The sequence below is a fragment of the Onychostruthus taczanowskii genome, unplaced genomic scaffold, assembly GCF_017590055.1.
Source record: "Onychostruthus taczanowskii isolate IOZ18803 unplaced genomic scaffold, ASM1759005v1 scaffold3, whole genome shotgun sequence".
Taxonomy (NCBI): Eukaryota; Metazoa; Chordata; class Aves; order Passeriformes; family Passeridae; genus Onychostruthus; species Onychostruthus taczanowskii.
Genome location: NW_024500349.1, coordinates 11,654,887 through 11,671,192, shown reverse-complemented (window position 1 = coordinate 11,671,192; position 16,306 = coordinate 11,654,887). Strand labels below are relative to the sequence as shown.

General features: G+C 40.6%; 1 protein-coding gene across 2 annotated transcripts in view; it reads left to right on the top strand.

The window, feature by feature from the left end:
- KIF5B (kinesin family member 5B) overlaps positions 1–10,083 on the top strand; it is a 31,871-nt gene extending 21,788 nt beyond the window's left edge. Inside the window, exons 15-26 of one of the 2 annotated variants that reach the window (XM_041408446.1) lie at positions 185–328; positions 984–1,169; positions 2,034–2,151; positions 2,503–2,564; positions 2,676–2,785; positions 2,962–3,063; positions 5,092–5,152; positions 5,254–5,325; positions 5,502–5,606; positions 6,115–6,331; positions 8,024–8,153; positions 9,531–10,083. In XM_041408446.1, coding sequence (XP_041264380.1) covers positions 185–328; positions 984–1,169; positions 2,034–2,151; positions 2,503–2,564; positions 2,676–2,785; positions 2,962–3,063; positions 5,092–5,152; positions 5,254–5,325; positions 5,502–5,606; positions 6,115–6,331; positions 8,024–8,153; positions 9,531–9,537 — 1,314 coding nt within the window. In that variant the 3' untranslated portion in view covers positions 9,538–10,083. Of the gene's footprint in view, positions 1–184; positions 329–980; positions 1,170–2,033; positions 2,152–2,502; positions 2,565–2,675; positions 2,786–2,961; positions 3,064–5,091; positions 5,153–5,253; positions 5,326–5,501; positions 5,607–6,114; positions 6,332–8,023; positions 8,154–9,530 lie in introns of both variants that reach the window. The other variant, XM_041408445.1, reaches the window with a different exon arrangement.
- The last annotated feature ends 6,223 nt before the right edge of the window (positions 10,084–16,306 follow it).

The following is a 16,306-nucleotide window of genomic DNA, read 5'->3' as shown; positions in this document are numbered from 1 at the left end:
GCTATTTAACAGTGTTAACACTAATTTTGCTGCAGAATTTTAAGATTTTGTGAGTTGAAGGTCTCTGTCCCCTGTACTTTTTAGTTCTTTCAGAAGAAATGCTGGTTCTCCGTAAATAGTATGACACTAGTTCTAAGAACAAGAGTGTGTTTTGTTTAATTAAGGGTAACTTCTTTTACTCTAGGTCACTTTAGCCAGTATAGATGCAGAGCTTCAAAAACTTAAAGAAATGACCAACCATCAGAAGAAACGAGCAACAGAAATGATGGCCTCCTTACTAAAAGATCTTGCAGAGATTGGAATTGCAGTAGGAAATAATGATGTCAAGGTAAGAGTTAATCACTGCTGTCTTCAGTATTAATGCCATATATTAAACAAATGCATTCTGGATAGGTGGGGGCATTTTCTTAGTATGGTAAAAATTACTGCCTAGGAAACTTCATCTGTATTAGTAATTTGGACATAAGCTTCTCCATTGCTTGTATTGTGACTTAATTAGGTCCCAGACAGAATTTGATTATGCATAGACAAGGGAAGAGCAGGTATGATTTTTTTCTGAAGCAGTGTTTTCATTGCTGTTATCAAACTGCTGTAGGAAGTGGTCATAATCGACAGCATTGTCTTGGAAATCTAATATTCACCTACAGGGATGATCAGGGTGATACTTATATTAAAAACATCATGAGGATATGAAATAAAAGATAAGTCTAGAAGATGGCTATAGGGCAAGAGTGTAAACAGTATTAGAAATCAATAGTGAATGGTATTTCCTTCTTCAAGCAATTCATTGTCTTTGTACAGACTTCTAAATAATCAATCAGAAAACTTAAATGCCAAAATGTAAGTGGGTTTTTTTCCATCAAGTTCTGTGGTTATCAGTTGAGGCTGGGGATGTGTCCTGGGCATTAAGATGCTCCAGTGCACTGTTACTTCACTTTTGTTATGTGAGCTTTCTAAATGTGCTATTCCACCCTTTTCAGCAGCCTGAGGGAACTGGCATGATAGATGAAGAATTCACCGTCGCAAGACTGTACATTAGCAAGATGAAATCAGAAGTGAAAACAATGGTGAAACGTTGCAAGCAGTTAGAAGGCACACAAGCTGAAAGCAATAAGAAAATGGAAGAAAATGAAAAGGAGCTGGCTGCCTGCCAGCTCCGGATCTCACAGGTAACTATTTCTCTACAGTGCAGAGTGTTCTTTTAAATTAAATTCATTAACCATTCAGGGGGAAAAAAAGTTGCAGGGTTTTTTTGGCACCTAACAAAGCACACTGTGAGTGAACAGCCATAAGACTCAGCTGTTTCCTTAGTACTCTCCTCAGATTGGATGCTAAGTAATTCTGCATGGCAGGATGTCAGAATTCCTGCAATTTATCTGTAGTCTGCTAATGCTTTTGTAGCACTTGTATTAAAAACTGGAGCCCGTGTGTTCTCCATCACAGGATTCTTTACAAATACAAGTCTTATAGAAGCAGTGGCTAGTGGGCACTCTGCCTGCTAATGCCCCAGGCTGGAAGTGGGAGAGGTAATAGCACAGTAAAATTCCAGGAGGTTTGTATAGCAGATTAAATTTATTTCTAATGTGAGAAAGGCCATTTTAATGTGATCGTTAGAAAAGATAAGTAATGTGACTTCCAACACTTCTGAAAACAGTAATCTAAATACACAGTTTAATATTTCTGTATGTTGTTTTTCATACAGATAATCATCTCTTTTAAAATCAGGAGATGCACATTTCAGGGCAATCTTCTAAATACAGTGGGCCTCTTTTACCTCTGTTAGTATTTAACATTCAAAACATCTCTTCTCTCAGCCAAAAATGTATTTCATTCCAACCCAGAATAAAGACATTGTCTTAAAGGCTACATTACAGATCTACTTAAGTGGTCATGTTCTTCTAAGAGTCTAGCTGGCACCATTTTTATTTTGAGATGAGGTTACTTGTTGTGTAAAAAATAAGTATGAACCGTTTATGCAGATGTAATTCCATGGTACCTAGTTCCAAAGCAAATGAATCTTTTCATTCCACAAGCATGAAGCCAAGATCAAGTCACTGACTGAATATCTTCAGAATGTGGAACAGAAAAAGAGGCAGCTGGAAGAATCTGTGGATTCCCTTAATGAAGAATTAGTTCAACTCCGAGCACAGGGTAGGACTTGCCTCCCTACACCCCACCCACCACCACCATTTTAACAACAGTGATAAATGGAAAGTGGGAATTGTTCTGTTTAGGTTGAAAGGTAGAGCTATAGAAAGGCTTTTTGCTACTGAACATATAGAATTAATCCATGGTAAAACATATTTACTGCTTGAAAGAACTGTTATTGATAGGATTAGAGATCTATTGATAGGATAGAGATGATTTAATTAATTTTTGTGGTGGGAGGGCACTTTTTCCAAATTGTAAGGTGTTGGCAAGGGAGGGGAAATCAACGCTATCATCCATGTGATTGCGTAGATACCTGGCTGAATTGTGTTTTTTATTCACTATCCCTTCTAGAAAAGGTCCATGAGATGGAGAAAGAGCACTTAAATAAAGTTCAAACTGCAAATGAAGTCAAGGTAAGGCAATTCCATTGCTTAAAAAAGAAGAAAACCCTAACAACCCAAATCCCCCAGAGTGAAGCCTGGTGGTAACTCAGAGCATTTAATATGTCTGTTTTTTTCTAACAGCAAGCTGTGGAGCAACAAATTCAGAGCCATCGTGAGACACACCAGAAACAAATCAGCAGCCTGAGAGATGAAGTTGATGCAAAGGAGAAGCTCATCACTGAGCTTCAAGAGTAAGTCCTTGTCTTTATTTTAGTGGTGCCAAATGTCTCTGAACTGGGCAAGTATAGAAGCACAGTACAGTGGAAGGAAGTGGTGAGAGTTTTCTCCAGAGCTGTCCTTCTGTCTTCCATTTTGTTACTGAATGGGCTGAGAGTTTCAGCTGATAAAATATTTCCTTTGTGTTCAGCCAAAACCAGAAGATGATGCTTGAACAGGAACGTCTGAGAGTTGAGCATGAGAAGCTGAAAGCCACTGATCAGGAGAAAAGCAGAAAACTTCATGAGCTTACGTGAGTGATAATAAAAGTGGTGCATAAAACAGATGTGTGTGGGGAGGCTTACCCTGTAAACTATTGACTTAACATGATGCAGTGCCTCTCACTTTATAGTATGCTTGTAAAGAGGCCTTCTTGAACCTTTTTTAAAACCTTTGCACTGCATGAATACTTAAAATAGGAAGCAAAATTATGAAAGGTATGAAGGCCACAAATGTTTTTTTGTTATTATGCTATGGATTGGAGTAATTAACTTTTCAATTTGCAGCTAAGTATTGCATTCTGTAAGACTGCAAGAGTCTTCTAACAATTCCCCTTACTCTTTTTCTGGTTCTTGTGTTCCCTTAATAATTTTATGGTTCTTATGTGATTTAACTTGTTAGGTGGCTCTATTTGGTTTATTCTTAAAATTAAACAGTTGCATGCTTCATTGATTAAATACAATGTGTTAGTGAATTAGAGACTCAAAAGTTAGTGGGAAAATGGAATTACATTCTGCTTGCAGGTAAGTATCCAAGTCAGACTCAGAGTTCTCAGCTTCTAGAAATCTGACCTTAATCTCCTGGAAATCTAAGTGTATCAATTGTAACCCCTTCCTGGTGCATGCAAATTTATCTTTACAGAATCTAAAAATATGTTCTATTTAAAAGTACTTTTTGAAAAGTTCTTTTTGGCTGTGTTTAAAACACACAGTGGTTTTCAGGTGTTTTTATCATGGCATTTGAAGCAATCAGATTGATCTGTGCTGGTAACCAAGAAGCAATGCTTGCTTTTTTTTTTTTTTTTTTTTACTTTTTTGTTTGTTTGTCCTGTTTAACTGACTAAAATTTTAACAGTACTCTAGTCTTGTGATTCCATCTTATTTTGATTTATTTATCTGCCATAATGATTACAAAACTTACATTAACTACAGTAGATTTTCTTGTCTTGTGAGATTTGCTATGCATACAACATTATTGCTTTCTATTTCAGTTTGCAGGCTCAGCTACATCTAGCTGACCACTTTATAGCACCTGCTGTATAGGAACATTCCTCTTCAAAGGATTTGCAAAGTTCTAAAAATTGTATTCTGTGTCCTCCCCTAGACTTTTTGAATCCAGTTGTTTTGTACTGAATATCATAAATGTGCATGGCAAATGACAGACCAGGAGCAATGCAGATTATTCACTTTAATTTTTTCAATTTGAAGTTGTAGAGGATGCCTGGACCTGTTTGTCTAGAGACACCTGGAAATGGATAGGATAGTGACATTATTTACCATATTTTATTAGATCAAATGTTTGCTCATTTAGTTGTGAGCTAGTAGTGAAACTGACTAAGTGAGGAGAAATTCCAAGAGGAAAAGAAGCTTTTTTCACTACTTAACAGGAACACTTCATTTTTGTGTAGTCCTTGACCTTTCTATTCTAATCTCAGGTCATAAAAAGAAAGGTCCACATTCCTTTCCTCTATTTTGTCATGGTAACTGCACTGACTTACAGTTCTGACCAAGAACATTTCCTGTGCAGAAGATGCTTTCACATTAACTGGCAAGACAGCAGCTCTGTACACTGATAATCATCAGGTTCTATTCCTGCACACTGACATTGTTGTCTACAATGCTGGTTTTGCCAATGTGTTAGGGTGAGGTGTTAAAGAAAACAAAGAGAAAATTTTTAATCTGGCACATGATACTTACTGTATCAGCTGGTCACAGCTAAGAACATTTGTAGAATAAGGTCTCCCCAAATATTCACTCCAAAGTGGACTCTGAAAGTCTTGTCTTTTACTATTCTAGAAACTTTTATAATTTATCCATCTGAACGTACTTGTTTGTATTCAATATTAAGAGTACATCCCTCTTTTCCTTTTGCAACTCCTCCAATCCTGCCGCCCCCATGCCATACAGATTTCTGAGTGTCATCTGTTGGTTACATCTTTAATTTAAGACTTCAACCAAAAGAGTTTTTTCATTTGTACCATACAGTGTTAATTACTCTAGTTCTCTAAAAGAAAATTTCTGAATTTTTTAGGATATTTCAGGAACAATTTATTCTCTTTTAGGGTTATGCAGGACAGACGGGAGCAAGCGAGGCAAGATTTAAAGGGTTTGGAAGAGACTGTGGTAAGATAGTCAGAATATATTCCAAAGCAAATGTCAGTATTTGTCTTTTTCTTTCAGAGTTTGTTTGGGTTGTTTTGTTAATTTCTTGTCCTTAACTGTAGGCAAAAGAACTTCAGACTCTTCACAATCTTCGGAAGCTGTTTGTTCAAGATCTGGCTACTAGAGTGAAAAAGGTAATGTGGTGCTGTAATTAAACTTCTTGTTTCTGAGAATGCTGCATGAATTTCAGTTTAGAGTTAAATTAGGATCTGACGTTTATTTGGTTTAATTTTTATGGCTTGAACTTAATATGCAAGTTCAGATTAGTACTCAGCCTCCTGTCTTCCTCCCTGTGCCTTTATTACTGCAGAGTGCTGAGATCGACTCAGATGACACAGGAGGCAGTGCTGCACAGAAACAGAAGATTTCCTTCCTCGAGAATAATCTTGAACAGCTTACAAAGGTTCACAAGCAGGTACAGTGAGACTTCAGTTCAAATTTTAATGAAATTACTCCAGATCCATTATTACAGAAGCAACCAATATGTCTGTTGGTCATAAAATAACCTTTATAAGTGAATACTTCTACATCTTAAGTGTGTCTCCTGATACAGGAAAACTTTAGTCTATTATTTTGTAACATAAATTAATTAGGTGTGTCAAGTACATGTGGGTGTGTAACAAAATAGCTGCATTTAAACAGAAAGGGATCCAAGTTTGTGTTTAGACTGCATATATGAGTCCAATGGCTGCTTGCCTGTCTCAGATAGAAGAGGTCCCTCTGTTGAGTAGCAGGTTCTTCCACAGTAACTGATTTTTCAAATGACAGTGTCAATGACACTGACCTCCACAGATTCACTAAAAGCTGAAGCAAAGTTAATACAGTAAGCCTACTGCTTTGCCTCTTCAGGTGTGAGGAGGGTATTTGGTTAGCTCTCTCTATGAAGGGAGATACCAAGAAGATACTCAATTCTGTTTTTGTAGCTGGTACGTGATAATGCTGATCTGCGCTGCGAACTTCCTAAACTGGAGAAGCGACTTAGAGCTACAGCTGAAAGAGTCAAAGCTTTGGAGTCTGCGCTGAAGGAAGCCAAAGAGAACGCTTCTCGTGATCGCAAGCGCTACCAGCAAGAAGTAGATCGTATAAAGGAAGCTGTAAGATCCAAGAATATGGCCAGAAGAGGACATTCAGCACAAATTGGTGAGTAAAGAATCCCCTGCCCCCTAAAGCTTCATCTTTCCTACTTTGTTTTGGTTTGGTTTTGTGTATATGTGCATCTTTCAGCCCTCATTGAAACTGCACATACCAATGTGATCTGTGTTCTACTGTGAGTTATATTTTGGTTAACAGATGGTGTGTGGAGGTGGTACTTTATGGTTGTTTGGCTTTTTATTTGTTTTATTTGGCTTTGGTAAAAGGCTTACCAACCTAGATTTCTAGCCTGAATATGTTACATTTCCTAGAAGAAGCAGTACGCTCACTGCTTGTGAGTCTTAATCTCTTAGATTATTCCAATTCCATTCCAATTTCTAAGACTAAAGAGGTATTTCAAGGAAACCAGAAAGATTAAGCCATCACCTTCAACAGCAATAACAACAAAATTGACCTGATCTTAAGGGGCAGAGGAGCAGACAGAAACCCACAATATCCAAAGATGCTTATTACCTTTTCAGTTCTTTGTTCCAAAATATACAGTATCCACAGCCCTCTCCAGGGGAAAATAACAGAAAAATGGGTGGGAAGGTGGAGGCAAAATAGTGATACTCCTTTGCTCCTCCACCTGCCGTTACTCTGTCGAGTGCCGAGGATGGAGAAGATGTGTGACCTGTGGAGAACTTAACTGTGCACGTTACACTACAGCTGAAGAACTGAAGGGCTTCAGTCATCAGTATACTCTCTTCAATGTTAATATGGCTAAAATGAGTGTTGCAGTTAAATTTTGCTCACGTTCTGCAGGTCTGCAAAGAGCTGTTGCAAAATTGTTCAAATTTTTTGGTCACATGAAGTGGCAGCTTGCAGACAGGTGCTTTTTTTTGTGTCTTTAATTTTCTCTCAAGCGGTCTCCAAGAAAGCAAACAATTCTCTAGTGAGCTCACCTGAGGTATACAGCCTCTTGTGATTAAATGTCTAGATGGAAATGTCTAGTCATGTCTTCCTGGAGATCAGTTTCCTATAAGGCAGTAATTGAGAAGTGTTTCTCTGCTGCAGCTGCTGCCTGTAGATTCTTTTTTGCCTGCTGAAATTTAAGTGCTTCTCTTTAATATTACAGAACTTTGTGAAGTCCTATACATACATTATGTGTGTTCTGTTAAGAGCTAAGTGCAAAACTGAAAATGTTTTTGAAAATACAGTTTATTAAGTGTATGCAGCTTATGAACAACCTGTTGAAACTGCTGGATTTTTACTTTGGCTATAGAGTAAGTTCTATTTTTATGTGCTGGTAGGTTGATGAAGCAGTGTTGTCTGTGGAGTGTTGGTACACAGAACCACCTGCAGGGAGAGTAACTAGTGACTTTATCAAGAAGTGGATGTGGGAAGGACAGCAAGTATGATTCCTTACTGATAACTCTCAGGAAGCTGTCTTAGTGTTGTGTCTTATTGGAGTTCTTATTGCCAAACAAAAAAGGATTCATAGAAGGTTATACATTAGGTGGCACAGATAATTCTTGTGAAGATAATCCTTATCAGAAGCTTTGCAAGCTTCTATTTTCCAGGGTTTGTTGTAGTTGACACTAATCTATTATGTTCTTAGAGTGCCATCCTCTAAACTTGTTTTCTTATGCAAAGTGCATTCAATTGTGACTATTACATTTGGCTAATGATATCAGTAAATTTGAATAATCCAAGCTATTGTTGTGTGTATATTTGTAAGTCACATTTCTTGTCTTGCAGCTAAGCCTATCCGCCCTGGCCAGCATCCAGCAGCTTCTCCAACTCATCCAAGTGCAATTCGTGGTGGAGGTGCGTTCACTCAGAACAGCCAGCCAGTTGTGCTGCGCGGAGGTGGACGGCAAGACAAAGTGTAAGCTCGTCTCGTAGCATTTTGTAAAATATGTGATCAAACTACTTTGTGATAGGTTTGTTACAGTTCATTCTGTGGCATAAAGTCACTTGAACAGTCAGATTAACTCCTCCTTTTTACAGAATTTTATAGCCAGTGGAATGGTATCATGTATGCCTGAGTAAAGATGCTGCTGCTTTTCTTCTAAAACGTGTTTGCTGTAAAATGGTAATTCTGATGGTGTTGTGCAGGAGTAGAACAAAATGTGGAAGCAATCAATTGGAGATGGTTACCAGTCAAAGACAGTAGCCAGTGTTTGGGAAAGGAGTAGACATTTTAAATTCTTTTGCCTTTCCAGTATCTTTTCAAATACGATTTTCTTCAGGAAAACATTCAGTTTTACCAGATTTTTACCTGTTATTTATTTGCTTTTCTTACTGTGTTTGCTCACTGCTTCATGTGTCAGTGATTTGGAATTAATTTAACAGAGGAATTCATGTCCTTGTCCGGTAAACTTAAAATGTTAGCCTAGCTAAAATGCAGTTACAGTAATTGAAATTAAATGTGCACTTACTTTAAAACATCTCTAATCTCCAAAGTAAATACATGTTGCATGGTACTAAATATGTTTAAATTGCTTTACAGAATCATCTCTCTCTTTTTAATTAATATCTGCTTTATAGTTGGCTGATCTGTTGTTCACCTAACAGTAATGCTGTACTTTATATTCTCTGTTGTCATCTTCACTTTTGAATGTGTCTATAAATATCTTGTAGGCATTCCCTTAGTTAATTATCTGCATCTTCAGTTTGAAATACATCTAAAATGGAGTGGGGTGCTCGAAATCTGGGTGCTCCTCTTCTGAAGGGCTCCAGAACAGCTTATGTCAATCTTGTTTCTATTTGTTTCTTTTCATTAGCTGACTGACTTTTCCAAGCTTTCTCTCCAATTCAGAGAAAACAGGGCTGTAGTACTAGTCAAGGTACCTGGTTTTGTTCAGAAATGTCTCTTAGTAAATAAGAGGTTGAACTGGTGGGTACTTCAGCCTTGAATAACATTTGCCTTGAATGACCAAGGAGTTGCCACTAGCCAGGAATAGCAGCAGCAGTCATGGGAAATGGAGCTGGGCTCCGAGTGGTTTCTGGAGTAATGTTTACTCCATTATTGCAGTCAAAATTGCATGCAGTTTGTGGTGCTGGTAGCAGACAGCATTGCTTAAATGCTTTGTGTGTTGTGTGATTTCTTATTTTAAAGTGGGATTTTTATTAGCACTTATCTGAGTGGTTTAAGAACTGGGCTCTTAAAGGCCATGTAAATAGTGATGTGGTCTACTGTAAATGTAAATAACTTTGCCTTTTGTCTTAACTCTGTGATTTTTTCTTTTTTTTTCATTTACAGTTGCTGAAAAGTAAATGCAGCAGGAGGAGGATTGGATATTGTGTAGAGGGAGTCATTCCATGACAATAATCTCTCCTTTTGGGGACTGTAGGATTATTTTTTGAAAATTGTATAAATTATACCTGGCCTGTACAGCTCTTCCCCCTTCTACAAATTCTGCTAACTGATTCCCAAAAAAAAACCAACTAGAGTGCAATTTTGGCGTCTTGAAAAATGACATGTTACTTAAAGTGTAGCTCTGCTTATTACACAGTTTGTCTTTCATGTCTTAAATTTAGTCTGCACTGTGCCAAGCTGAATGTACGTTGAGAAAAATCTTAGTTCAAATTTTCTAGCTTAATTTGTGTACATCTTCTTGTCTTAGGGAACGTGCAACAGTGTTTAAGTATACTTTCATTTTTATCACTTCACATAACACTACGTGTCCCACTGAATGAGGGCGGCACTCTGCATTACAGTTCTCTTTAGGAATGCTGCACGGAGCGTGGAACTGGCTGTGTTTGTACAGGGTGAGGATCCTCAAGTGCCGGCACGGCTGCCTCGAGGCGAGCGCCACCGGCCGCAGCGCGTGGAACTGGCTGTGTTTGTACAGGGTGAGGATCCTCAAGTGCCGGCACGGCTGCACCACCGGCCGCCAGAGTGCGGTGAGAACGAGCCTCTGTAACTTATCTCAGCCAGAGCCCGGCCGGGGGTGACCTACAATTAAATACTGTGCAGTCATAAGAGTAAACCTGAGTTTACAAAAAAGACTTTGGCAATGGATTATCCCATCTGTCCTGTTCCTGCTTCTGCACACAGTACAGTCTGGTGGAGTGAAAACATTCTGCTTCATTCTGATGAGCCTGTCTGGCCATTCGTCTGTGTCTGTGACAGTTCACTTTCACTATTGTAATAGTGAAATGAGGCCAACCTAAACTGTAACTTTATATTCCACTACATACAGTTCTGGAATTTTTGACTAAAATTTTAATTTTCAATTTAAAAAGCCTTTTTCAGCAACAGGCCAATTAATTCAGATACGTAAATAAAGGACACAACTTTTTAAAACTGATGTATCCAAAAATGCCAGAGGCACGTGTTTAAAATAACAATAAAATAAAGTGCTACCCTGAATTGTATTTGTAATTCATTTGTAAGTAGGTATATGAAATGTCCAAAGTAGTAGTTGTTGAATATTTTTCTTCTCTTTGCAATAAAGTCCTGTAAAGTGGCTAACAAAATGAAACGTGGGGTTTTGATTTTTTGTTTGTTTGTTTTGAGCTCCGGTACTCTCACTGAGCTGAATCCGGGGATTAAAGTTTTGTAGTATAATTTACTTAACTTATTCATAGGGTTTAGCCACTATAATTTTTAGGACAGCCTTCTTCTGTATAGAAACTAGTTAGTTACCAGGTCTTTAAGAAAGAAGAAACTTAGTATTGCTGGAAGAATTCAATGAGTTTTTCAGACCTGGTTGATAGAACTTTTTGTTCTGGCTTGAGTTTTTTGCTGGGTATTCAGTTATTGTGGAAACAGTAGAAACTCTGTGACTGTTCAGACAGCCAATCACTTTCAATTTTTATATTTTAAAATAGGCAAAATATTTATATTATGATGGAGTATAGTCAAATTTTAGACCTTGAACCACTTTTTTTCTATAGCTGCAGTAGTCTGAATTTTTAGTAATTTGATTTTTGAAGGTTGAGTGTATCAGTTGGAAATCCCACTGTTTTGGAGTTTTCAGCTTTTAAGACAGTTTTCTTCACTAAGACCACCAAACACTCCAAACTTGCAGTTGTTTTAGAGCACAGTTGAAGGCAGCATATTGAGGGAAAAAAATAAAGAAACAACAAAGTATTTTTAATTAAATTTCTCATCATGGAATCAGCACTGTCCATTATCTTTCTCAATGTTAACTACAGGTTTTCAGGCCTTCATTTGTCAATGTGCAATCATAAAAACAAAACAACACACTCAAATGAAGCAGGATTTTTTTCTCATGCCTGTGAATGGGGGTTTCATTCCTGTAGGCAATTGTCATGGGTTTTGGTGCTGAAAATTGCTGTGTTAAAAAAAATTAGATTAAATAGTATCTAGTGTGTAGCTCAGTGTACATCACCTTTTTATATTTAAACTTTTTTTTTTTTTTTAATTTTAAACCTTTTTTGAAGTTTACCAAGAACTGCCTCTTAAAATGTAAAAAAAGAAAAACACACAACTTTCTTTGCTTTCTGGTTTGGCTGTCATAGGTCAGCCAGACAGGACAATTACTGTATTTTGTAAATGAAAGTATTCAGTCTATACAGGGAATGTTCAACACTGCTGTTTCAACTTGCAGTCTTTGAGTGGTTCTTATTTTTATGTTCCTCTAGATCATATTTTTAAAAGATGGTTTAGGATAGGAACTTGGTGAAATAATATTTATTTCTGGTGAACAACTAAATTATTTGCATAACTTAAATGCTGACTCACTACTGTGTGTAACTCTAAATTTGACATGAGGACAAGTCTACCTGTGGAATCTGATTTAACTTCAGTACACTTAAGATGCATTAAAACAATTGGTTTGGGGAAGACGCCATATAGTTTTAACTTACCTGCATGCTGTAAATGTATTTGTGTTTAAATAAAGAGGAGAAAAATCTTTGAACTTCTGTGTGCATTTATTCCGTTTATTATCTCTGCGTGTGGTCAAATGTGGTGATGCAACAACCTTGTCCAGGTGTGTTGTGCTGTGCTTGGGGCTCTCCTGAGTGTGGTGTCAGTTGTCTGTGTGGTGATGGTCAAAGCTCTCTTTTTATCCACGTGCTTGGACAGCTGTTTCCAGAATCCATGTAAACTTGGTTGGAAAGGAATTACTGTGAGTTATCACTTGCTTTGTGAACATCTCTTCTTTTAAACTTGGTGTCTGCTGATTTGGTGACCCCTCATTCTGATTGAGACAGATGAATCCATTTCCAGTATTTCTGTGCCACCTAGACTTTTGTAGCCTTCTTTTCCTTTCCAGGGACTCATTTTCCTTTACCAGTATCTGGTAAAGCTGATTCTGCTTTTTCTTAGTGCTATTGAACTGATGTTTTTTATGGAGCAGTGTGGTTATGCAAGGCTGCAATCAACTTCTGGATAATTTCCACAGAAAAAGATTTCTCTAGATGTATAGCTTTGATATATAAATATATACATATATAAAAAGCAGAAAGGAGGTCATGATTTAAGTCTGCCAGTACAGTTACTGTAAAAGCAAAGATCTCAGGAGGGAGGAATTGCATCTGTAAAACTGTTCAGCAGTGAGCTGATCTATACTGTAAAATATTTCCTAGTGTGCCCTGTTAACAAAAGGTGGCTCAGTCACAGCCCTCCCTTTTGAATAGATCTCTGTGTCTGCTAGGGAACGATCAACTCAGACCTCTTTGGTTGCAGACAACCACTAAGGGATGCTCAGAAAGGAAGGGAAATCTTTCACTCTGAAGTTTCTTATGAGCAATGGAATGGTCCAAAATCACTTTCGAAAGTGAGCAAAAAAATGCTACTGCATCTCTGCCAGAAAAGCTGTGGTTGCCTGCACTGTCGAACTGGTAAGGAGTTTGTTGGCTGGCCTTGGTCCCTTCCCCCTTGCATGCACCGAGGAGTTGTAACACCCGTTTAGGAAGTGTCACAATGAATCACTGTTTAACACGTGCTATGTGCAAAGCTGCCACTTAAGTACGTATTAAGGAAATAATAAAACCTCACTAAATGACGAAGGAAACACCTCTGGAAGATGATCACTGAGGGCTGATGGGTACGTCAGAGTTTTTGCCTGGGGAGTTTTGAGCTCATGAGTCTTCCTGAGCTCCACACGGGGCTGTTCGTTGTTTCATCCTTACCCGGCCCTGCTGGGGGCAGTGCGGGGAGGGCAGTTTGAGCGCTGACTCCTTCGAGTGTTTCCCTGCCAAAGCTAGAGGGGCAGAGCCTACCAGTCAGTCAGCCGCGCTGTCCAGGGTAATGGGCACAAGAAGGTCGGGAAGAAGGAAAATACAGTAAAAAAGAAAAGAGCCTGTTTAGCCTATTTGCATTTGAAAAGGAAAGTAAGAGGCTAATGATTACAAAGGGAAAGCTGAGGCGTTGCACAGCATGGTGTGGCATATCTGCACCCTGGGATGTCCTGCAGGCTGTGCTCTGCGTGGTGTGGGCACCGCGGTGTTGTGGAACAGAGCTAAATCCATCATCGGGTCTCCACCTCCGGTACCGAGGGAAGTGTTGATACGTACCTGCAGCAAGGAGGGCAGCATAACCCACATTCTCCGCGTTCCTGAATCCACCAAACTGGGCGTGGAAATAACTCGGAGGTGCCCCCGGGTGTGTGTTCAAGAGAACTATTTCCACAGCTCCTGTTGTGAGGATGCCTGAAAACCCCTGTCCTGTAAGTCAGGTCAATTGTCTCCTACAGTTGGAGACAAATACACTTCACAGCTTATAACAGGTATTGAAGATACCCGTGAAGCCACTTGCTCTTTCAGTGGATTCTTGATTTTGCTGTTGTCAGGAACAGCATTAACAGGTAAAGGTAAATTAGCTCAGCAAAGTGTAAATGTCGGGCGTTTTCCTGTCTGCTTATCGCCTTCATCAACAGACCCGGTTCCATCGGCCAAGGGCGTGTAGTGCTGCCGGGACAGATGTTTTAAGTGATCACTCATCATCCGATAAACAAGCCGAGTATTTGGAGGGTGTTTTGTTATGATCTTCCCTGAGAGGGTGTAAATGATTCTTTGAATGCTTTACTGCAGGAAATACCCTTCAGCGGAAACCAGGACAGAGCTTGGTCTGCTGCCCAGGAAGGCTCGCTTCAGCCACGGCTCCCTGCGAGCCTTTCTGTGCCTGCCGCAGCCTGGTGACCGCAGGGCCCGGGGCTGGTTTGCAGGGGGCCGCAGGGTGAGCCCTTTCCTGCTGCTCCTCTGGGAGAGGACATCCTCTCGCGCTTGGTGCTGGGTTGTCGTGCAGGGGCAGCGCAGCTCCCGCTGCTCACACAGCAGGAGAGTCCTGGTCCTCTCACCACCGGGCTCAGCCCCTGCCGCCCTTCCCCTTCAGACTGCAGAGCCCCCCTTGGCCCACCTCGGGTGTGAGTGACTTGTCCCTGTGCTGGGGGAAGGGACGAGCTGCCTGCTTCTCCTGAAAGATACTGGTATTGCTGCTTCTCCTGAAAGGTACTGGTATTGCTGCTTCTCCAGGTCTGCTTTCCTCTTGGACACGAGGCCGTGTGCTCACGGTTACACAACAACAGAGGAGTTGAGCCACAGGTCATGGAGAGGAAGGAATACAAGCCAGGCTGTGGAGTAATAAAGGTTTTGAGTTTGGTATGTGACACTTTCTAGGTCTGAGGTTCAGCTTGACTTCAGGCCAAGTGATGAGTTCCTCCACTGCCCGGGCTGTCGTCCTCCCTGCCCAGCAAAGGACAGTTTTGTTGATGAGCCTGCAGGGCGCTGATGAAGTGTAAGCCGCTCCTGTTATCTCGCTGCTCGGGGCACTAAACCCAGAACTGTCCACCCGGGGCTGCAGTTCCAGCGGTTCTACAGTTTTGTTGATGAGCCTGCAGGGCGCTGATGAAGTGTAAGCCGCTCCTGTTATCTCACTGCTCGGGGCACTAAACCCGGATCCGCTCGGGACGTGTCCACCTGGGGCTGCAGTTCCAGCGGTGCTGGAACCCAAGGATCCACTGCTCCCTCCCTCGGCCCGGGCCTCTGTTCTGCCCTCAGTCCGGACCCTGGGTCAGCCGGGCCCGGATCCGCTCGGGACGTGGCCCCGGCGCGGTGCCCGTTCAGCGCCAGGGGTGCGCGGGGCTCACGGGCATTCCCGCGGGGCTCCCGGGCATTCCCGGGATCGCCTCGGTTCCCGTCGTTCTGCCTCGCTCGGACCGGCCGGACTCACGGCCTGGAGCTCCCCGTGCATTCCCGGGATCGCCTCGGTTCCCAGCGTCCGTCCCGCTCGGACCGGCCGCGCTCCCGGCTCCGCTGCCCAGCCTGGGTCCGTCTTGTCCTGCCGGGAGCCGCGGCCGTGCTGCTCCTTCTCTTTGAGCTGCACAGAATTGAATCCTGGAGTTAAAACACTGGGAAAAGACGCACGCTATGTTTCTGAATAAGTACCAGAATATCGTGGTAGGCATTTTCCACTCTTTGTTTAAACCACTTTTTTTTTTTTTTTTACAGGAAGATACTTGGAAATGTCGCAGAATTTGGTTTCTTTATTCGAACTGCAAAATGAATGGTGTGAATCAATGGCAGAAAGTCAGACCTGTGCAGTGGGTGAATCATTATCAAATCCACTCACAGGTGAAGCTTGAGACATTTTTGTATTTTTCTCTCATTTCCAGCTGACTTGTCTCCATTGATCCACAGACACTTGAGCAGCACAAGAGAGGTGGGAAGAGTCATTCCTGATGAGAAATGGATTTTTCCCTCCTGCGCTCATTATTGTAGAGGACTGTCAGTTTCCCTTGGCAGCCTGTACAATGGGCTTGCTCTCTAATAAGTGCAGATAGCATTAAATTAACATTTCATTCCCACAGTGACAAACAGTGGCATCCAACTCCAGTGCAGGATAATTCAATGACAATATGGCAGCAGACATGTACCTCGCCTGTTATGGGCTAATCAGTGATGCAGTGTTCAATTTGGACTCAAAGCATCCACATAACTTGGAGTGAGTTTATTAACCTTTATTAGCTGGTGAAAATGAGCTGGGAAGTGCAAAATGAGAGAATATGACTAATAAAAAAATAAGCATAAAAGCATGAGTCAAATCCAATAAAAATTTTATTTCTA